Source organism: Rhinatrema bivittatum, chromosome 2 (genome assembly GCF_901001135.1).
Source record: "Rhinatrema bivittatum chromosome 2, aRhiBiv1.1, whole genome shotgun sequence".
Classification (NCBI taxonomy): Eukaryota; Metazoa; Chordata; class Amphibia; order Gymnophiona; family Rhinatrematidae; genus Rhinatrema; species Rhinatrema bivittatum.
This window is the reverse complement of record NC_042616.1, coordinates 623,252,815-623,277,503: the sequence shown is the minus strand read 5'-3', so window position 1 is coordinate 623,277,503 and position 24,689 is coordinate 623,252,815. Positions and strand designations below refer to the sequence as shown.

General features: G+C 39.2%; 1 protein-coding gene across 2 annotated transcripts in view; it reads left to right on the top strand.

The window, feature by feature from the left end:
- PRKDC (protein kinase, DNA-activated, catalytic subunit) overlaps window positions 1-24,689 on the top strand; it is a 683,602-nt gene that overhangs the window by 419,818 nt on the left and 239,095 nt on the right. For both annotated transcript variants that reach the window (XM_029591248.1, XM_029591249.1), the window contains exons 50-53: window positions 13,921-14,072; window positions 14,761-14,892; window positions 22,082-22,193; window positions 24,369-24,493. In XM_029591248.1, coding sequence (XP_029447108.1) covers window positions 13,921-14,072; window positions 14,761-14,892; window positions 22,082-22,193; window positions 24,369-24,493 — 521 coding nt within the window. The remainder of the gene's footprint in view (window positions 1-13,920; window positions 14,073-14,760; window positions 14,893-22,081; window positions 22,194-24,368; window positions 24,494-24,689) is intronic.

Genomic DNA, 24,689 nt, shown 5'->3' with positions numbered 1-24,689 from the left:
TCCAAGCATAATCCATCATCTGTGAGCTTAATAACTCTGTAGGCATAATTACCTCTCATTGATACTCAAGAACATGAAAATATCACTGAATATTAGGTTGCAGAAGAGTACAATGCATTGCAGAAGAGTATAATGCATTGCAGAATAGCCAGACTGCATGGTGTAGTGAGAGAGCCTGGAGTAAAAAAAAAAATGTGTTTAATCCAACAAGTTAAGATGAGCAGCAAATGGAGGATCAAAATGAATAAAAACAGTTAACAGGTGAAACTAAACGTATAACAGTCCATTAGTAATAGGACTCAAGCGAAGTAAAGGTTCCCACTGGTACTGGTGGTCTTTGTCTGCGCTACATCAACTACACAAATAACCTGAGTCGAGGACTGTTAAACATTAATGTGAGTAGCAATATGCTTAAGAATGTTTTTGTTGCTCATCAAAGATAAAACATGAAAAGCATTAAGGCCAATAAACAGGGAAATAATATTCTTAAACAATTGAGAAGCAATATATTATTTTATCAAAGGTTTCAATAGTGGTAAAATGTTGAGAACATATTAATTGTTAGAGTACAATAGACATACCATTGCTGATAACAGAAAGTACAGAGCTAACGCAAGTTATTGCAACACCCAAATAAGGGGAAAAGAGGATGTGACAAGCTGCTGCTCACAACCTGCTCTGCATCTTTTCCAAAATGTCTGAAACAATTGCCCACCCAAACAAATGTTGCAGAAATAGTGCTTTTAATCATTGTTCTGGTCTGTTACTTCAGTCACAGAATAGTACTTCTTTGTTCCAAAGTTGGTGTAAAGAATGTTGTAGAGCTATAGGGGGTTGCAGCCATGTATAGAACAGTAAAAGGCCTACATCAGTCTGTGGCAGGAAAAAGCATCCTAAGTGAGAACTTCAGATCATATGTCCTCAAGCACTTAGAGGACAGGGGTGGCAGAAGGAAAGCAATGGAATTGGAATTTCCCTTTGACAAATACAGGAAGTGGGTGAAGAAATTAACAAAATTAATCAGCTCAATAGTCCACTCCTAAACAAAAGAACCAGAAAGGAAACCAGGAAAAAACAGTAAGCCAAAAGAGAAAAGCTGGAAAGCTATGAGCATAAATGCTCATTGTCTGGTTGATAAATTTCCAGATCTGCAGACCTTAATGATGGACGTGCACTGGACTATTGTTGCTATTACAGAGACATGTTTCAGTGTGTCTTCTTATTGGGATATGGCCATACCAGGCTATAACCTTTTGAAGAAGGATAGAGATGATAGAAAAGGAGGAGGAGTTCTGCCGAGAACAATATTCAAGTATTTGAAATACAGGGAATGTGAGAAGAGGAAGCACTGTGGGCTGTATTAAAGCGACAATGACACATCTGGTGTAGACAATGGTATGGTCTACAGGTCTCTGATTCAAACAGAGGACCTGGACAGGTGAGATGTTGCCTGTTGAAGACTTTGATCTAACAGATGTGGAATGGAGTATTTCTTCTGCAGAATCTGCAAGAATTAGAGACATTGTGGATGCCTTTCAAGGGGCTCTCCTCTGACAAATGGTGTTGGAACCCAAGAGGGGAGAAGCGATATGTACCTGGTAGTCACAAATGGAAACAGTATCTCTAATGTCCAGGTAGGTTCCCATCTGAGCCCCAGTGATCATCAGACAGTATGATTTGATATAATGGCCAAGATGGAGAGAAGTCGTACAAAGAACAAACTCTTGGATTTCAAATATACAGACTTTGTTAAAATGGGAGCATACGTCGAAAAGGAGCTAGAAGGCTGGGAGAAGATGGATGAAGTAGAACAGTGGACCGTTTGAAAGGAGCTATAATAGCAACAAATCTTTATGTAAGAAAAGAAAAAAAAAAAGGAAGCTGATGTGGTTCTCCAAAGAGGTGACTAAAAAAAAAATAAAGGCAAAAAGATCATTATTCAAAAAGTACAAAGGAACTCAAAAAGAGAAATACAGGGAAGAATATATGGAGAAGCTGAGACAAAGAAATCAGGATTTCAACTGGAAGAGGGGATCGCCAATAAAGTAAAGTGAGGTGACAAAACATTTTTCAGGTATATCAGAGAAAGGAAAAAAGGCCAGAGGTAGTATTGTAAGATTGAAAGGAGCTATGGAGCAATGAGTGGAGAAAGATGAAGAAATAGCAAAAAAAATTAAATACTTCAGCTGACGTTCACTAAAGAAGACCTTGGAGAAAGGACTGTTCTGGTTGGCAAGAGTATCGATGGAGTGTGGAAGATACATCCCATTTACAGAGGAGAGTGAGTGGAACTGGCAAAACTGAAAGTGGACAAGGCTATGGGACCGAATAAGTTGCATCCCAGAATATTAAGGGAGCTCAGAGATATCTTGATGGGTCCGCTGAAGGACCTGTTCAATAGATCCTTGGAGATGTGAGGGGTGCTGAACGTTCAGAGGACAGTTATAGTCCTGATTCACAAAAGTGATGTGTTAGAGGAGGCTGGAAACTAAAGGCTAGTTAACCTTATCTCTGTAGTAGGAAAATTAATGGAGACTCTGCTAAAGAAAAGGATGGTGAACAGTTTACAATCTGCTGCGTTGCTGGGTCTGAGGCAAATTTTGTTTACCAAAGGACGGTCATGTCAATCAAATCTGATTGATGTTGAGCATTCCAAATATGCTTAGTAAGAGAACTCATTGAAGGCGCAACATCTTTTCTCCAATGCGCTACAATTTCACACTTAAGAGCGAATGTCAGTTGTACTTAATCATCATTGGTAAATCATCAGGGAAAAGAGAGCAGAGGAAGATCTTAGGATCCCCAGAATGCACAACATCCACCACTTGCATTACAAGAGCTATAACCCCGTCCAGAATTCCTGAATTCAGCAAAGCTTTGATACTGGCCCACATATGAGACTCATGAACCAAATGAAAAGCCTAGGAGTAGATTCCAAGGTAGTGGAATGGATTGCAAATTAGTTGAAAAACAGACAACAGCAAGCAGTGGTAAAATGAAACCTACTCTGAGGAGAGAAGAATAAGTGGAGTGTCTCAAGGATTGGTTTTGGGGCCGGTTCTGTTCAATATCTTTGAGCGATATTGCAGAAGGGTTAGAAGGAAAAGTGTCTTTTTGCGGATGACACTAAGATATGCAACAGAGTGGGTACACCTGAAAAAGAGAGAATGAGAAGTGATCTAAGAAAGCTTGTGGAATAGTCAGTTTGGTAGCTGGGTTTCAGTGTCTAGAAATGCAGAGTCATGCATTTGGAGTGCAGAAATCCAAAGGAACTGTACATGATAGAGGGCAAAAGAATGATGTGAACAGAATGGGAAAGAGACCTCAGAGTGATTGTTTCGCTGTCTTCAGATCTTCTGATACTATGTGACCAGTCAGTGGTTAAGGCCAGAGGAATGCTGGGCTGCATAGAGAGAGGCATAATCAGCAGGAAAAAGGAGGTGCTAATGCTCTTGTACAAGTCTTTCGTGAGTCCGCTCCAGGAGTACCATGTTTAGTTCTGGAGATTGTATCTAAAATAGAATAGAGACAGGATGGAAGCAATTCAGAGATGGGCAACCAGAATAATGTTGGGTCTGCATTAAAAGGCATAGGAGATGAGACTGGAGGACCTGAAAATGTGTACTCTTGAAGAGCGGAGATACAGGGGAGATATGGTACAGAATTTTAAATACATTAAAAGTATTAATGATGCACAAGAATCAAACCTTTTCCAATGGAAAGAACTAGGGGTCATGATATGAAACTCCAAGGGGGGAGACTCAGGAACAGTGTCAGGAAATATTCTTTCATGGAAAGAGTGATGGATGCATGGAATGCCATTTTGGAAGAGGTACTGAAGATGAGAACTGTAAAGGAATTCAAAAGGGTGTGGGATAAACACAGTGGACTCCTAATGGCTAAAGAATAGACAATGAAGGGGTAACCATCACAAAGCGACAGTTAATCATCCTTAACAGAAGGCATGGGGTAACCTGCACGGAGAGGTAGTTACTACCCTAAAAAAAAAACTTACTGGGTCTTTCTCTGCCAATATTTTTGTTACTTTATTAAAATGTATTCCCTGTGGCTCCTGGACAAACCAGCCATGCACAACATATAGGCTGGCTGCAATAACCAGGCAACCACGAAAAACCCTTGTACACTGCACACTGCAAAACAAGTAGGGTTAGGGTCTCTAGTCCTTTCTTCCTCTTCTGGAGTGGCAGCACTTAGTTTACCACAGTCTCACTTGCACTTGCCTCTGCTTCTCTGGTGGCATTCCTATAAGTCTTCTGGTTCCTGCCCCTCTGGCCGGTTCCTGGCCTCCTGTTTACCTGCCTCCCTTGTAGTCTCTGGAGACCTTTTATTCTCCTCAGACCATACCCAAATTACCTTAATTTGGCCTCCCCTGCCAAGCCTCCTTGGGACTACAGTTTCAAAGAGTCTCTTAAAGCCTCCTTTTCCTTCACTAGATTATAACTTTATTGAACTGTGGTTCCCAGCAGCCAAGTAATACTTTCTTCTTCTTTGCTGTGGTGGGCTAACTGCTCTGTGTCTCTGGGCTGCATCTGCCCATATGCTTCATCACAAAGGTATATTTCATATGAACATTTATTAAAATTATAATTGGAATGAAAACTAGTCTTCCATTATGCCTCTAACTTACTGAACCTTTATTCAAAATGTCACCTATAAACTACCTTGCATGATGCGTTTATCTCATTGTGCCTCTCCAGATGTTACTCTGATATATTTTTACCTTTACTTATTATGCATTTAATTATTGCCCTTTTATACTTGTTCTTCTGTACATTAAGCGATTCACAAATTTTAACACAGATTAAAGATGTTGACATACTTTAAGTGTTGATGCACATTCTAACTTAAGAAATGTGAAGTTACCATACTGGGTCAGACTGAAGGCCCATCAAGGCCAATCTAGGTTACAAGTACCTGACAAGTACCCAAACATTTTTAGATCCCTTATTACTAATGACAGTAATAGTTGCTATTCCCTAAGTCAATTTGATTAATAACAATTTATGGACTTCTCCTTCAAGAACTTATCTAAACCTTTTTTAAACCCAGCTACCCTAACACATCCACCCGCAATGAATTCCAGAGCTTAATTATGCGTTGAGTGAAAAGAACTTTCTCTGATTTGTTTTGAATGTGCTACTTGCTAACTTCATGGAGTGCCCCCTAGTCCTATTATCTGAAAGAGTAAATAACTGATTCACATTTACCTGTTCTAGTCCTCTCATGATTTTATAGACCTCTGTCATGTCCTCCCCTCAGATGTCTCTTCTCCAAGCTGAGCAGCCCTAACATCTTTAGCCTTTCCTGGTAGGGGAGCTGTTTCATCCCCTTGTAATTTGCTTTGAGATGTTATTGTCACCATAGATATAGTAATTATTCAAATGTACGTATTCAGAAACATCTGCAATGGTATATTGGATGTGGACATAAATATTGACCCAGAGACGTTTGTTAGGATAGCAAAATGTTTCCCGGGAAGGAATGGGATACAATATGTGTTGGCATGAGCAAGCATAACTGACAGCCTTAAAATATAGAGTACAGTTCAAGTCAGAGAAATGAAAATGGACCATATCCAGTAAAACAGGTGCTTTTGATAGGCATTGCATGTCAGTGGATGAAAGCGCTGACTTAAGTGGCAGTTATTGAAATCAACTCTTCTATAATCATATACATGCTGAGGGGCTGTCAATGGACTTGGACACCATGAATACATGCAAGAACATGGAAAGGTAGAAACTGAATAAAGATGAATTTAAAAGCTATATAGAAATCAAGATATGTTTCTTAACCATTGAGACTACCCACCCCCACCCCCACCCCGGGAGTAAGTAGATTGCATTGGGAGTTGTCAATTTTACTTCTGCTGCTACTTCTGGGTTTTTCAGCACCCAACCATCTGCATTCTGCTGAGCTCCAAGTTGAAACCCCCCTTGCAGACCTGGAACACTGACGTAAATTCCATGGTGGCATAAGCCCAGAACATAGAAGTCTGGCATCTTCAGAGCAAGGACTGCTTGTATGTAAAATCTCATCTGAAATAACTGAGAAATGACATTCCACAGTGCATTATTAACCAACAGGGTTGGTTGAAACAGGGAGTCAGCATTGACCCCCACGCAACCTCCCCATTTGCTGCATCTTTTTTTTTTCTTCCGCTTTATGGGCCTGATTTTAAAAAGCATTTACTCGAGTAAAAACCAGGTTTACTGGAGTAAATTCACTTTACTTGAGTAAGTGGGTTTTTGAAAATTGCTACAATATATGCCATTGACGTCTATAGGATTTACTCACATAAGTGCACTTTACTTGAGTAAATGGCTTTTGAAAATTGCTACAATAATAGCTACATTTACGCATGTAACTCCTTTTGAAAATTACCCCCTATATGTGCAGTGAGAGCCTCGAGACCCACATTAGGGTTCTGGTCCTTCCACCACACACACAATGCATTTCAGTGAGGTGTTATTTTATCGCTGCTGACCACCTTCTCGATTGGCTGCAATAAAATATTAACATCAAATTGACTATGCATGACCACCTTTGCATGCATTTGCATTATTCATGCATGCAAAGATCTTTGTAATAGGGGAGGATATCTGCATAGAGATGCAAAATATCATGTATATCTCCGATATAACATGCATTGGAACCCTAATACAGTTTGGTGAATCAACCTCTTCGATTGTGAGCCCTCTGAGGATAGGGAAATACCTACAGTACCTGAATGTAATCCACTTTGAAATGCCAAAAAGCAGAATATGAATCAAATACATAAAATAAATATTATATCATTAGAAACAGACAAAGGGTGAAAGGGAAACTTCCAAAAGAATTAGGAAAACATCATCCGTGGAAGAGCAGTCATTTCTACAACTGACACTACTAGAAAATAAATTTCATCAATGTCTTTGTTAATCTACCCCCCATAAACCCTAAGTACTAAAAAGACAGCAAAACACAACCAAAACTAGTCATTTGGACTGTCATTTGAATGATATATATCCAATTGGCTTATAGTTTAGTCTGGATGGATACGTCCGATCAATGTCCAGGCATTTTATGATGGTTGAATTGATATGATTCTGGCTTATATTTACGGTTTCAGAGTTTTTGTTAAAACCATGGACCACCGATGGGGAAATTGTTTTTCTGTGTTAACTGAAAAAATCTGAAAATTAGGCCTACCTTGAGTTGCTCTAATGCTTTCATCCAGCTACTGCAAATTGAGAAGAGGCAGCGTGCAGTGACTGGATAATGTCATTGGAGCAGGCCAGAGGGAGCCAAGCCCTGCCAGCAAACGAAAAAGAAAAATGGCACCACAGCAGGAACAGGCCATCAGGGAGCTTACACTCTGACAGCTGAAGAAGACATGCCGTGGGAGAGGCAGACTGCTAGAAGCTCAAGGAGGAGCAGGGGGAGGGTATGAGCAGTGAAGGAAGAGAAGTGCAATGGGAAAGGGAAATGCAGTGGGATGGGGGAGGGAGAGGAGAGGGGAAATGCAATGAGAAGGGATGGAATGGAGAAGGTAGGAATGTAATGAGAAGAGATCCATTCAGACACACACAGTCCCCGTGCCAACTCCGAAACCACAGACATCTACCCCTAGCCACAAACCCACTGCTATCCTTTATCCCCCACACTCTTATCCCTGCTACCCTCTCACCCATCCTCCTCAGCCACTCTTACTCCCAGCCCCCTCAGCCGAGCATAGCTTGATTCCACCCTACCCCTGCCCTTCCACACCTTAACTCCCATGCTCATCCACTCCCACCTTAGCCACAGATTCATACCATGAAACACAGCTTGTAAAAATGTGAAGCTAAATTGATTTATCCTTTTTAAATGTAATCTAAAAATGTTCCAAAACTTGTAATTTTTGCCTTGAAAACACCTAATTGCCTGAAAAATACCCCCTAAATTTACAATCCATAAATCCCTAGTATCAGAAGCCCTACTTACATTTTACTTCATACTACGTATGTTCAGTTTTGTCACAATAGATTGCCCAGCCATCAGGATTGTATTTAACCTGAACAGACTTTTTTTTTTTTTTTTTTTTTTTACAAAGCACATATCAAATAAAATAAATCTGGTTTTTCAATGCATAAAGGCAATCAGATTACTCATGGAGTTTGAACTTGAGGTTCATATTTTATTTTGCCTCATAGTTTAATCTTCCTCCTGGGAGAAAAAAAGCACAGCAAGGTACATCCCTGTTGTGAACTCACAGTACTTCCCTTTTCCTATGTTGCCATCTCTATTTCTCTACTTGTATAGAAGATTCGTGTTGCAAACCAAAGAGCACCCAATCTGCCCCTTTTATTATCTTGAAAGGGCCTAAAATCACCAGTATCCCATATAATTTGTGGCGATTCTGATATGGGCCCTGATCACCCAGATGTGGGTCCTACGTGTCTGGGAGCGGAAGGATCTCCAGCTAATGCAGATCTCTGCCCAGGTTGTCATTCCATTCATATTCTGGGTGACTAGTACCTGGGTGTTTCTGATTGAAGGATAGATGTTACTGCTGCTCTTGATTGAACTTTGCAGCAATAAATCATTCATTCACATTCTACATCCTTACTGTCTCTGCTTTACAATATTCTTTTTTATTTATTTTATTTATTTAAAGGCTTTTATCTACCGAAGTATAGCTAGATGCTTTCACTCCGGTTTACAGGCAACAACAACATATTACAATTTGGGAAGCAACTGTAGAAACATTATATTACAAGTTATGTTTTAATAGATATTAAAACCATTGATAGAGCAATGAAATACAAGATATGGAATGACGTTCAAGATAAGTAATAGCTAGTGAAACCGTGTAACAGGAAGGTGGAAAATTATAATTGGATTATGACACCAGTAAGTATCGTCGTAGATTAAAATATATTTAGATGTTAGATATCAACATTTTAAATAATATTCAAGAGGTAATCATCAACCGTCATGATTTCCAATCTTCCTTTCATTGCCAAGGTGATGGAGAAACTAGCAAATACGCAACTATTGGATTACATAGAAGAACACAAAATTCTATTCCCTACTCAATTCGGTTTCAGAAAAGCCTCAAATACCGAATCACTACTCATATCACTGACGGACTACCTGACTTTGGGCCTTGACAAAGGACAGGCCTTCCTTTTGATTTTATTAGATCTATCTGCAGCTTTTGACACTGTAAACCACGCCATATTACTAAACCAACTGGCTAACATCGGTATTGCAGGATCAGCGCTGACTTGGTTTAAGACTTTTCTAGAAAACAGAGGTTTCAAAGTCAAAATCCTGAACAAAGAATCCCATAGATACCCATCATCACAAGGAGTTCCTCAGGGCTCCTCTCTCTCACCTACACTCTTCAATCTATACCTTCTCCCACTTTGCCAACTTCTAAACAAATTGAATCTAAAACACTTTATTTATGCCGACGACGTCCAGATTGTGATCCCCCTCCAAGAATCCATTAATAAAACTCTAAAACTGTGGGAAAACTGTTTCAAAGAAATTAATGACCTCCTATCCAGCTTAAACCTAATCCTAAACCAATCAAAAAGTGAATTCCTGCTAATCTCACCGGATAACTGCAAAATCACTACGAACCCGCCAGCCAACTTACAAATATCAAAAGTAAGAGATCTAGGAGTATCCATAGACAACAGACTAAACCTAAAAGCATTTATTAAGCAAACAACTAAAGACTGCTTCCACAAACTACACACATTAAAAAGAATAAAACCCCTATTTCATTTCCATGATTATAGAACAGTGCTCCAAGCAATAATCTTTGCGAAAATAGATTATTGCAACGCTATACTACTAGGCCTCCCATCATCCCATACCAAACCTCTCCAAATGATTCAAAACACGGCAGCAAGAATCCTAACTAACAAGAAAAGAAGAGATCACATCACGCCGGTCCTTAAAGACCTTCACTGGCTGCCAATCCACTTCAGGATAATCCATAAATCCCTAACCACAATCTTCAAAAATATCCATGGACTAGCTCCACTCCATCTACAAATAGCACTTAAAAAACACTCCTCCAACAGACCCACTAGAGAAGTGTACAGAGAACTTCTACAGGTACCACACGCCAATACCACCCAACACATAACCCTGAGAGACAGGGCCTTCTCTACAGCAGGCCCCCCACTATGGAACTCAATCCCCTTAGAATTACGACAGGAACCATGTCTTCCAACCTTCAGAAAGAGACTTAAGACATGACTGTTCAAGAAAGCCTTTCCGGACTCTGACTGATGATCTCACCAAATACAGAAAGACGGTCTATCTCCCACTAAACTGATACGGACATACCAAACACTACACGTTCTTATTCTTGTTAAATTTCTATTGTCTTATTCTTCTTCTTTTCCCAGTTAGAACCATCCTTGTTTTATTGTAACTGATTTTTTCTGCGCACTGTTATAACTTGTTATAATTTGTAAATATATAAAATGTATACTCATGTTATATTTATACACGTTTATAATGTATTGATCACCCCTGTTTTATGTAAACCGACATGATACGAATCTCCGTGAATGCCGGTATAGAAAAACTCAAATAAAAATAAAAAATGTAAACGTCAGAAAAAGATATACAGCAGTCAGTGGTTGATTATGTGGTGTGTAATTAGTCGATTCCGTCTTTGAAAGCTTGCCTGAAGAGCCATGTTTTGAGTTCTTTTTTAAATGATTTGGTATTTGTTTGAGAGCTTAAGTGTTCAGGTAGTGAGTTACAAAGCTTAGGACCAGCAATGGAGATGGCTCTTTTTCTTATGTTGGATAGTTTGGCGTCCAATATTGATGGAACTTCTAGTTGTAATTTGCTAGTGGTTCTTGTAATGCGTTGTGATCTGTGTTTTCATATAATGTGGTTTAGGGAAGTGCTTTCGACGTTGTATATTGTGTTGTGTAAGATGGTAAGAGTTTTGAATTCAATTCTTTTCTCTATAGGTAGCCAGTGTAGACTTTTTAGTACCGGGGTTATGTGGTCAGATTTTCTTTTGCCAGTCAGGATTCTGGCTGCGGCGTTCTGCAGTAATTGGAGTGGTCGTAATGTCGTTTTAGGTAGACCTGTCAGAAGTGAATTGCACCTTTCTTATCTTAAAGGTGAATTTTAAAAGCCCGACACGTGCATCAATTAGGGGATGCATAAATATGTTGGACGGGTGTGCCGAATGGATTTTATAAGCTGCCCATGTAGGCACACATCTCCCGCTGCTCTCACAAATATAAAGTTTGGAAAAAGGGGCTGGGCGTGCTCTGGGCAGGCCATGAGCATTCCAGGATTCACACTTGAAATGTTCCCTGAACTGGGAATGAGCTAGGAAAATGGCGAATGGCGTCTGTGCATGTTCCTTGTAAAATTTCCCCACTTAACGCGGTAGATGCAGCATTTGCGTGCACTTGTGCACGTCCATTTAAAATTTTGTGCACATGTACGTGTGTCCATGCTACTTTATAATTTGCGTGCATATTCACGCGTATGTTATAAAATGACTGCATCCCTTGGCGCAGACTGAATATGCGCACGTGTGCCCATGCATCTGATTAAAAGTTATTGTCTTAGTATTTATTGCTATCGCAGGTTAATGTTTTTACATGGCCATCCCCAATGCTTTTACAGCAGGAAAAGTAAGGAGCCCTGCGACTCCGTTAGGGAGCAGGGCACAATGGGGCGGGTAAGGCAAGGTAGGCAGGGCTAAGCGGGAGGGGGGGGGGGCGGGGAAGGGGCAGATGGAAGGGAGTAGAAAAGGGAGAGCCAGCACGGGCATCCCCTCCTTTTCGTCCTGCCTCGGACCAAGACGGACCAAGAGCGTAGCCCTCACACAAAAAATGCAAAAAGACCTCCTGGTATTGCATAACATGTTCCCGCAGTCTGTGATTGTATGGTCCTGCATCACCCCTCGCAGAGTTTGGAGGGGGGAAAGATCTCATGCAGCGGTGGAAAATGCCAGGAAAAAGATCAACAGATGGATGGTTAAATTCATGAGTACTATTGACGGTTTGTCTGTGACGCATGAATTGATAGACGAAAGCCCAGGGATGTTTCGGCACGACGGGGTACATCTATCAGTCATAGGTTGGGATATTTTCAACTCCGACCTACAAGATAGTATTCAAGCGGTTGTACACCTGTTGGCCGCAGCCCGGTTGGGTGGGGGGTCCCCGGTAAGCAGTTCCGCTACCGGGGAACCTTGGCATGGTGACTGGCACAAGCAACAACCCCCCCCCCCCCCCCCGCATTTAGGAGAGTCCAACAGGCGGTTCGGACTGGGCAAGCGGCCTAGCAGAGCCGGCGCAGTCCCTCGACGCTTCAACGGCAGAGAGGGAATAAGCAAGAGATGCTGAGGCGATTAGAACAAACGTTCCCGACTTCCACGGTCGGGTCGACGGACGCTATGGCTTCAACGGCCAGGGGTCAAAGGACAACTCCGCGGCTTATACGGCCAAGGGGTGTGCACCCGCTTCAGCTGATTTTCATACCTTCAACTTTTAGAAGCGTGGGGGGGGGGGGCCATCGCTAGTCACTAACTTTGTTATGATCAGTTATGCAGTTGTGTATAGTTACAATGATGTTATAATTATGCTTGCTAATTGCTGTTTATTCAATGCTTATGGGCTACGGCCAATTTTATCCAACCAATAAAATCTGCTTTTCGAATGAAGTCATTGCAATTGCGCCGTATGTTGGAAGTGGGAGGCAGGGGAGGGAGGGGGGGGGGCCAACGCAGCCTTTACACTGCCCACATTGGGCAGTGTAAAGGCTGCCAGACATCCTGCCAGACAAAGGCTTCTGAAACTTAGTATCCATGAAATCCTCTCTCTCACACCTTTAACTGCCTTTGCAAATCTTCAGCTGTTCATTATATTGCTTATGCAAGCCAACAGGCTTTGTCTTCGCAGTTAAAAAAAAATGGATTAATGTCTGAACAAATTACATAAAATAATAGTTCATGAGACCCAAATGCAAATTAATATCAAGGAACAGAGCACTCATAAATACATCACTAAACATTTTATTCTGTTTATACGGCCTTGACTTAAGTCAATATAATTATAGCCCACCATAGAGTCCTTCTTTTTTTATTTACTTGGTAAACACTACTCAAGGTTAAATAGAGTCTCAAGAGCTTATCAACTTATCTGTCAATGCATAACAAAGTAAACGGCTTGGTGGCATTTTTTCTGTTGTCCACTGTCTTGACATAGCTGAGTTTTGGCACCCTTTTTGCCTGCCTTAGGGATTTATAACAAACGTTCACCTGTCGTTTTACTGTTCATAAGGATTATATTATCCTGAAGTAGTAATGCATCTCTGAAAAAATATGTGGGGGGAACACATTCTTTATATCAAAATACTTTAAATTTCCCTCTGTGCCCCAAGTCTCTTTCAGAATGAGAGGACTGCATAGGGGGGAACTGGGAAGTAGAAAAGAAGAATGAGAAGGCTCCACCAGGGTGGGAAGTAGAGGAGAAATTGGGCTGCAAGGAATGGGGAGAGGCTTGTCCACACACCCTCACCCCCCAAATAAATTATCAAGGGGAGCAAGGGCAGGAATACATGGCAAGTGCATTTCATCCCTGCTGAGTAAGTCTTGGAAGAATTTTTGAATCCTTGGGTATTTCCATTGTGTGAAAGCTTGAAATCTCTCCCTTCCTATTTCCATCTCATTTTTCCTTTACATTTTGATGAAGATTAAAAAACTGCTGGTAATGAAATTGAATTTGCAGGAAAGATAACCCTTATGATCTGATGTACTTAAAGGGTTTTCCCCATTTTGTGTCCAATGGAAGATGTTTAGAATACAGGGCTATATATGCTATTTTAAAATACTTTAGGAATTAAAACCAGTTGTGTTGCTCTTTATATCCTTTTTGTTAGGGGCTTGCTAAGGATGAGATCCTAGCTAACAGATTGCTGGAATTCTTGATGGCTCATGCTTTCCATGAGAAGAGAGTAGTGTACAGACACAACCTGGAGATCATAAAGACAGTGGTGGAGTGCTGGAAGGACTGCTTGTCTATACCATACAGGTAGTAATTTGTAATGTAAATCATAGTTTCCATAATTAATAAGGTCAGTTTCTAAATCTCAATGAACCTGGTTTTTCCCCATCTTGTGTGCTGAGGGACAATTGCTTAGAACATCTGGCTCATTGAATAGAATTTGTTTGTTTTTTTATTTAATATCTTTCATTGGACCTTTATAAGATTTGTCAGAAGATGATGCATATGAGCTTTCTTGATCATATAGGTACCTTTTTCAGAGGTACAAATTAATTTCTGGATATTTCTTAAGTTGATGTAATATAAGGTATTGAAACCTGAAATGAATCTAGATTTCTCTAGGACTAACACACATTGCATTATTGAATGAAAAAGTGATATCTGTCCAACCTTTGAGAAATGTTATGAGATGTTGGTAGAGAGGTAGAATGAGAGTTGATAATCTTTAAACTTTTACCAGATCAGAGTTAACTTGAATATTTCAGAATTTATCATTTGCAGCTATTTGACAGTACAATGCAGTATTTTGTGTGTGTTTCTAGCATTTGACCCTGTAATCATTCTGTTGATCAAGGGGAATTTTGAAAGTAGGAATATTTGAACTAGAAGGGAGGAGGGAAAGTGTTACAATTATTTTTAATTTCTTTGCATTTTATTATGTTTCTGCTGTGAATAATATTTCAATGTTCAGTTTATAACCTTTTTTCTTATATAGGTTAATATTTGAAAGGTTTTCCAATGGCAATACCAATTCAAAAGACAACTCTGTAGGAATTCAGTTACTTGGATTAGTTCTTGCAAATAACCTACCTCCTTTTGACCCCAAATGCGGGATAGATATTGAAAGGTAAGATGCATTTTCTGCAGATTAAAAAGATCACCACCACAATGAATTCTTAGTGTAACAAAGTAGTATCCTAACATAGTTGGAAACATAATACAGAATTGTGTATAATTGTTTACAGTTGGTTGCTCCATTGTAGAGACATGGAAGACTTTAAAAGGAAAAAATGTATTTTTGTGTGTGTGTGTACAGAATATATACCAGCTGTAATACCATTTAACCTAATGTAGAAACAGCATGATGTATGTCACACAGATTTCTTTGCCCTTGTCTTTTTAACATTTTTTTAAGCACTGCACTTGGTTTGATACAGTTTAACTAGGGTCCTTCATTTTCAGTTTAAACTGATTTTCACCCATGAATTCCTCAATTTTTTTTTTCCAAAGGTGAAAATTTGTTTAAACCATTTCTAATCCTAATTTTAGGCTGATTGAAAAGCTGTGGATTAGGCATTTAAGCACCTTCCATCACTGCTAGAAGTCAATGCAGGCAGATGTTTGTGCTGTATTTCAGGTCGTTTCCCCCCCCCCCCCACTGGCGAAAGCACGTGTCCTCCAGTGCCATGGTTGCAGTGTTTCAAGTCCTGCCCTCCCAAGCAGCCAAAATGAAATGCATCTATGTTCTGCTCCCTCCTACCCAGCCAAAGCACCGGTTGTCCTGTCCAGTAACATCAGTGCGATGCAGCATTTGAAATGGGCCCCTCACCACCATCACCAGAATCACTTACCAGTCCCTTGGCTCCATGCAGATGCAGAAGTACAGTGCAGTGCTGCACTGCAGACAACGGGAGCCACAAAATTAGAATATTACCAGAGAAACAGGAGCCTGGAGTCACTGCTGCTGGCAAAGTTGAATGCTCTTTAGTTGGGGGAGGGGGAGATTTTATGGTGGGGGAGAAGAGAATTAGAGAGGATACCTTGGGGGGGGGAGAGGGTGGTCTTAGTGGAGGAGAGAGGAGATTCTTGGAGAAGATTCATGGAGGAGAGAAGGGTAAAGAGATTAGGAAAGAAGGGAGACATTGAAAAAGCAGGAGAGTGAGAAATATCTTTTGAGGATTTGTTAATATATTTTATTTATTTATTTATTTAAGGATTTTTATATACCGGGGTCCGTAAGAAACATCACCTCGGTTTACATTCAAACATTAATACAGCATAGAGCTTTACAATATAACATAATAAACTGTATGAATATAAGACTAATTATAACTTTGTAAAAAAAAAAAAGAAAGAAAGAAAATCAATATAAGAGTGTCTGTAGAAATATTCTGAAAGGTATATGGTTATATTATGGTTATATATATAAGGTATATGGTTATATATATATATATATAAGGTATATGGTTATATTATGGTTATATATATAACCATAATATAACCATATATATATAAATATATATATATAATATATATATATTATATATATATAAAAATAAATAAATATAAAATAACCAATATATGGTGGCATAACAAAGGATAATAAATTCTGTTTATTAAAACAAACTTCTTAATGGCTTTTTCTTACTGTCCTGGCTTCTGTCCACCAAAATAAACTGATATTTAACCAGAAAAATAAGAAGTAATTGCTTTCTACTGATTTTTTCCTGTTTTTGTTATGTCATAATAATCTCTGATAAATGCCCAGGAAAAACTAAAAAAAAACCAACCAAAAAACTGAAAATGAAGATCCCTAATTTTTTAACTTACTGTTAACACATTGTTTTAATAAACGGCTGCAACAAGAGCCAACAGTCTTGTTATGTTTCAATAATTATATAGAAATCTGTTAAATTTAATCTATATTCCTTCATGATCATATGTTGAGTGGATAGGTTCAATAAAAAAAAGTGTTTATATTAAAAAAAATAACAAAAAAAAAACTTGTCTGTATTCTACCATAGAACAGTGGGAAGGGAACCCAAAACCATTTATTTTCAGTGATAAACTTACAAATAAATCTTAACATAGAAATGTAGTTCCCGGAGCAAGAAAACATATAACCTAGACAGCCGTAACAACTCTTCACAAGGCGGGGCGTGATGGACATGTGCGCTTGAACTGTATTCTGCATTTTATGGTTGTCAGTTATGCTTGCTCAAGCCAACACGTATTGTACCCCATTCCTTCCCCTGGGCTTTCCTCGCCAGAAAATGTTTTGCTATCCTAACATAGTTCACTGGAATACAACACCAAGACGTAAGAACATAAGAATTGCCATACTGGGTAAGACCAAGGGGCCACCATTCTGAGTGAGACCAGGAGCTGGTGAAAACAGACCACAGCTTTATTGCCAAAATTACAGTACAATTAAAATCTAGGAACCCAAGCCAGAATTGTGTACCAGTTGATCTTAGGCAGGCAGTACGTTGACACTGGACTCTGGGGCTTGCCACTGCCATGCAAAGCCCGTTCATGTGTGAGGTGCTCGCTCCTCATGGGCATACCAGTCAACCTGCCACAGACAAGCAAGGTGACTGCCCATTTGAGAGGGATATCTAGTCTGCCATAACCCAGGGCCATTCTGTCAGCAGTCCCTAACGGAACAGGTACTGCATTCCAGTTATACCACACATTGCGTCCAATAGGGAAGAACCCTCCCAGCTCAGGTACCCCAACCCAACCCTAGCTGCGACAAGAGGTAATTACATGTTCAGCATCAAAATTAGTTAACTCAAATGTTGATTAACTATGCATTTGATAAATGGGGGTGAGAGGGAGGGATGAGGCAGCAGTACAGTGAAGGGGAGCAGGAGTGAAATGGGTGAGCTGAATCACTGTCCTGGGCTTGCCCTCACTAAGTGGCAAGAACTGCCCGCCCCTCCTCCAATGCCCCAGGAGTTCAAATTCCTCAAAGGAGTTGCTGCATTTTCCCAGAACCATCCTGATCCCCCTGGTTCCCTTTGAGCCTCCCACTAGCCAGCCCACTTAGATCTGGGGCCTCGTGCATCCCGGCCCACGTCGTCACACGGTGATATCACTGCCGCACGCATCCCCGGCCCACGTCGTCACACGGTTATATCACCGCCGCAACGGTGTTTCCCAGTGACACAGCTTATGTGGCAATGCCAAGGACTGAGAATACCCGGGAATTGGCCCCGACAAAGTACGTGTACAGGCACTCCCCTCCCCCCCCCCCCCCCCCCCCCGCAATAGCTCTGGACGTGGAGCCAGGTTAACAGCGTCCATATAACGAAAAAAGGAAATACAATATAAAGGACCTGGATATAAACAAAGATCATTATATACCATAAACTTCAGTCTATCACTGGAGTTGAATTGACCAGTCTCCTTGGCCTCAAGGAAAATCCTTAATTGATCTGAGGCAAAGAATATATAATCATATATTTTTAGAGATACCAAAGGAAATAAAGATGCTCCAATAACACAAGTCTCCTGGTGCAAATCTAGAAACAACTTTTTTTCTTTCCTATTCAACCTTCTCCAAATCAGAGTAAATACAAATTCTTTGACTCATAAGTATTTGAAATGATGAAAATAGAGGCATGTTAACCATAATTAAGTCATGTTGAAATCCAAAGGAGACGAACAGGGTGGTCCTATCTTTCTCTTCAGCAATGGGACCATTCAAGAAATGCTGCTTGAGTTAAGTTGAGCCATCTTCCGTTCCTCAGCCTGGTTCCTCATTTACCTTTCATTGGGAAATCAAAAATTTTCTTCATAGGAGGAATAGCCTTGACAGAGATACCCAGGATCTCCACCGGATATTTCTTGAAAATATCCCAAGATGCCATACTTGAATTCTTGGGAAAGTTCAAAAAGGTGGAGATTAAAGTGTTGTACATGTTTCTCCATAAGTGCAATCTTCCTATGGAGATTGCTTTTATCCTGTATTAATGCAGCATTAATTGATTTAATCTCCCTAAAATCCTTTTCTTAAGCCTCAATCCTTTTCAAAGTTTCCTTAAAACTGGACTGTTGGTTGTGATCCATTAATTTCATATTTTCAGAAAGAAAAATTGTGCCAGCAGAAGTAGTATTTATGGAACTGTCTAATTTCACCAGAAATAAGGCATCCAAAGTGACCACCAGAGGCTTAATCAGCAGATGGACAGGCTTACTGGCCATAGCATTAGATAACGTTCAAGACTGCTAAAATGACTGTGCCATACCAGGACTGTAGCTTCTCTCCTAGAGTAGAAGATGAATCCTCTCTCCCCCCTTCACACCTCCTATCTACTCGTCAGCTTACATAGTTGGCTGGCATACTCCCTCTACCCCAGCCAGAAATATCCTTCAATATCCTTCAAGCCAGAGAGCAAAAACTGCCTCCTCTCATTTCATCATCCGCACCAAAGTTGTCATTTGCTGGATTCTCCAGGCTTCTCTTCCTCAGTGGTGGAAAACAATCCAAACTATTAAGAGATGCCTCGCTCTCCCTTCACCAGAATCTCCAGCGGGGACAATATCCTCTACTATGTGCATGGGTAAGGAAGCCATCAATCCTCTCCTGACCTGGAATCTCAGAGGGATAAACTCTCAACCTTCCCCTCCTTTTTAGCTAGTATAAGGAAAAGGAAGCAAGAGTTGGAATTCGGCAGTGGCTGTACTCGGGAATTCCTGTGCATCCTCAAACATTTCTGAGCTGGGCTCATGTCGGTGCCATTTGATGTCACCCTCTGATTATGGCTAATTTTTTTTTATTTATTGCTTGGATGTATTACACACCTTTTTAAAAATGGAATTCACTCAAAGCGGGTTACAGCATATTAGACTATTAGCTTACAAACAGGTCATATGCCCATTCAAACACAAGGTGTAAACAATTTTCAGTGGTAGCAAAATCACAATAAAAATTTAACAAAAGATGTACTTGCACCCTAATTCTAAATAAACAATCATGACTAAGCTGTAATGGCTTTAATGTCAAAATTAAATAGCTGTATAGCAAAAACTATCCTGCTAATGAAGAACCTCCGTTCTGTGCAAAGAAATATATATTTTTTGTATATTTTAAAATTCTGTATATCTTATTTGTCAAAATAACAAAATATCCCTGTATTTGTGTAATAATTAATGGTTTCTGTATTGCATATTAAATTACTGCTCATGCAGAGTTTTTGTTTTGTTTGGGGGGGGGGGGGTTTACAGAATTTTCCCTGGAAATTCTATATATCAGGCCCTCTCCTTTCCTCTTTTCCAGCTTTCCTAGTTCCAAGCTTGACCCTCCCAACTTCCTCTCCTCCCATTTGCTATCTTCTCTATCCCTTCTAAGGCTCAACCTCTCAGCACTTTCCTTCCACAGGTTTGCTCACCAACCCCCCCTTCCAATTCTTTCATCTGATCCCCTATTTGTCCCCCCCCCCCCCCTTCCCTCCTACTGTTAACCTTTCCTATTCTGGTCCCATGCAGGTTGTCTCATCCCTCGTCTTTAGGCCCAACTTTGCTGCTACCAACTCTTTTTCTCTTTCAGCCTGCTGATTCTGATTTCCTGTAGCAAATGTTGTGTGCTAGAAATATAATAATGCTTGGGAGGGGAATTTTGCACAAATTCTGTTTTGCCTCACATTTCTATTTACCCCTCACACTTCTATTTACCCCTAAAGATAAACACTTTCTCCTAAATCTTCAGATTTATAGAAGGGAGTGGCATGACAAATGATAGTCCATTCTAATGTGAACAACCACCCAGAGCCTAGAAATATTTCAGATCATTTTAAATCTAAAAGTCTGAAGGAGTAAATACAAATTAATTTTTTTAAATGTTAAATCATTACAAAGACTGTTGGAATCAGAAATTATTTGAATATTTTTTTATTACTCTAAGGAGAGTTTGTTTTACATTAAAAAAAATTGTGCTTTAACTTGTGAGAAGGGAATATTAGTGTAGACTGAAAGAAGATATTACTTCTATAATACAGTATACAAGGTTACAAGTACTAGAATTCATTCAGAAATGTATTTAAAAAAAACCCTTCAAATCTGTTTTATTTATTTATTTATTTAATCGTTTTATATACCGACCTTCATAGTAAATAACCATATCGGATCGGTTTACAATTAACAAGAATAAAACTGGGGTAACTATTCAAGTAAACGAAAGATAAACAGTAGGTAGGAATGAGTCAAAGTTACAATCAACAGGGAAGAGAACTTGGAAGCTTGCAACAAGCTGGAAAGAAGATAAGGCAGTATATCTAATTAAAAGTAGTTTTCTAATTAAGATTCACTTTAAGCCTATGTACTACAATTTTTATTATACTAAACAGAAGATTCATACATTTCATAAGCTACTTAGTATTGTAAAATAAGTCTTGATTAAAAGGTCAGAGTAGATATTGTCGAAGCTGCCATAATCAGGGCAGTCCATAGAACCCTACTAGGCTAGGTTTATTAGATAGTAAATCACCTAGTGACTCTGGTAATATTTCTAATTATTTACTTACATGAAAGGAGACAGAATAAATAATGCTAATCTGAAGAAATCAGGAAATGCAGACCAATATATAGTTTCAGTTGCTCAATGTTAACCATTAGCTCATTAGTTAGTCTACAGTAGTTAACTGGAGCTTTCACTTTTGGGTAGCCTTACAATATATCAGCTTCTGACAAATAACAGCTCTGTTAGTTATCTATGTTTCTAGTAATTTCTGTACTTTATGAATAATTTATCTACCTAATTATTTCTAGCAAAAAAAAATTTTCAAGTGAGAAACAATATCCAATCTGAACTGGCTGTGACTAGCTAAAATTTATCTCCGGTTTCTCCATTTCTAAGGATCACTACTGATCAGAGTAAATACAAAGCAGCATAACATATTCCAGCTAATGCTATAAAACCAACACAAAGGTTAGCTAAACTATGAAAAACACAAACACAGGCCAACTGAGCCTACTAAGATTCAACAATAGTTTTCATTGAGCTGTGCAGTAAGACTACAGTAGTCAAGTTTTCTGTTTCCTTGAAAATTAGGGTAGTTTATTTAAAATATAATAAATGCACATCTTAGATTTAAACAAGATATTTGTTGGAATCTTAAAATTGTTTGAAAGTACAGTTTTAATTCCCTTTTTATATTTTATTATAATATTGATCTGTATAAAGCATTTTGTTTGAATTTTTTTTATTTGCAAGTTATTTTGTTTCATTTTTTTAAATGTTCATTTTGATAGAGAATTTTTTTTACTGGTACAAAATGGAATGGTAGGTAAATTGTCTTTTTGTTTTGTTTTAGATACTTTCAAGCTTTGGCTAACAATATTGCTTTAACAAGGTTTAAAGATATCTATTTGGCTGCATCTGAAGTCTTGGGACTTGCTCTTCATTATATTGCTGAGAAGGAAAAAGTGAGTTTAATGATATATTGGCTATAATGCTTCATAGACTGCAGGCCTCATATGATTCCAGTATACTTAGAACTTATTTTATTTTTTTATATTTTCTGGATTTAGACTGTTGGCTCACTTCAGAGCATTGCGACTAGTAGGTGATACCACACAGAGAGTATTTACATGCTTGTGAAAAAATTAATAATCCAATGTTTATATATTACATGGTTTTGTTTTCTTCTGTGTGAAAGATAGGTAACAACTGCAATTTATATTTTTTCAAACCCTTATTTCCTGGAGTTCCCCCCCACCCCCCCATTTTCCTAATGTCTGCCTGCTTAGTAGTCCAATTACAGTAACATACCTTTGATTTGGGACCACAGACTGTAGCTCCTTGTGGTGCCTTTTGTGTGCACCCTCAATGTGATCAAAAGATGTCACTTTTCTGCTTTCCTCCCTTCGAGAGGCTGTGAGCATACCTCCACAGCCCAAGAAGCCAGGTCTGGACAATGAAACTGAGTTTTTGCTTGGCAACTATTGAGGAAATTGACAGCTAAGTAGTTTGTCTATTTCAATTATTTTTTTAGAATATAAGAATTGTCACACTGGATCAGACTGAAGGTCCATCAAGTCGAATATACTATTTCTTACTGTGACCAATCCAAGTCACAAGTACTTGGCAAGATCCCAAATAGTAGATATATCCAATGCTGGTAATGCCTAGGGATAAGTAGTGGCTTTCCCCAAGTCTGCCTAGTTAATAAGGATTTATAGACTTTTCCTGTAAGAACTTGTCCATACCTTTTTTTTAAAAACCCAGCTATACTAATTGCTTTTACCACATCTTCCAGTCTTGCAAGGTCCTCCTGTAATGTATCACAATCCGCTTGTGATTTAACTACTCTGAATAATTTTTGTCATCTGCAAATTTGATAACATCACTCGTCGTATTCCTTTCCAGATCATTTATATATATATTGGAAAGCACCGGTCCAAGTACAGATCCCTGAGGCACTCCACTGTTTACCCTTTTCCATTGAGAAATTGACCATTTAATCCTACTCTGTTTCCTGTCTTTTAACCAGTTTGTAATCCACAAAAGGACATCGCCTCCTATCCCATGACTTTTTAGTTTTCTTAGAAGCCTCTCATGAGGGACCATCCAGTCCAGGGGAATTACTACTCTTCAGTTTGTCAATCAGGCATACCACATCTTCTAGGTTCACTGTCATTTGGTTCAGTTCATCTGAATCATTACCTATGAAAACCTTCTCCAGAACGGGTATCTCCCCATCATCCTCTTCAGTAAACACCGAAACAAAGAAATCCTTTAATCTTTCCGCAATGGCCTTATCTTCTCTAAGTGCACCTTTAACACCTTGATCATCTAACAGTCCAACTGACTCCCTCACAGGCTTTCTGCTTCGGATATATTTTTAAAAGTTTTTACTGTGAGTTTTTACCTCTACGGCCAACCTCTTTTCAAATTCTCTCTTAGCCTGTCTTATCAATGTCTTACATTTAACTTGCCAACACTTATGCATTATTCTATTTTCTTCTGTTGGATCCTTCTTCCAACTTTTGAATGAAGATCTTTTGGCTAAAATAGCCACTTTCGCCTCACTTTTTAACCATGCCGGTAATCATTTTACCTTCCTTTCACCTTTCTTAATGTGTGGAATCCATCTGGACTGTGCTTCTAAGATTGTATTTTTTAACAATGTCCACGCCTCTTGCAAGCCTTTTACCTTTGTAGCTGATCCTTCCAGTTTTTTTCTATTTTTCTCATTTTATCAGTTTCCCTTTTGAAAGTTTAGCGCTAGAGTCGTAGATATACTTACTGCCCCCCTTCCTGTCATTCACTTGTGATCATATTATGATCACTATTGCCAAGTGGCCCCACCACCATTACCGCTCTCACCAAATCCCGTGCTCCACTAAGAATTAGATCTAAAGCTTAACGTGGTGGAACACATGACATATTGACAAAAATAATAGTTTAGATTAGGACAGTGAGAAGATTTTCATCTTGTCAAATCACATTTCACGATTTCTAACAAACCATTATGCATTTTATGGGGAGGGTCAGTTTTCCATGGGAACTAAATATTTTAAAGGAGTTTTGAAGTTTCTGGAGTTTATGGCCTATAATATAATTGGATCCCTGGTTAATAGGTATTCTTTGTCTTGCAGATGTTGGAAGGCCCAATTTTTGATTTTGTCATTAAAGAATTAAAACAGCATCAGAACTCTAGAGAAGACAAATTTATTATGTGTTTGAATAAAGTTGTGAAGAATTTCTCACCTCTTGCTGACAGGTAAGATGATGATTTATACAAACCATGCAATTTCTTGCGGATCCCTTAAAGCAGTTTCCCAACTCTCTCCTGGAAGCTCACCTAAAGAGTCTGGTTTTAAGAACTGCTGCAAATAATATGCATAAGATAGATTTGCATATACTGGGTCGCCAATGTATGCAAATCTATCTCATACATATTCATTATGGCAATCCTG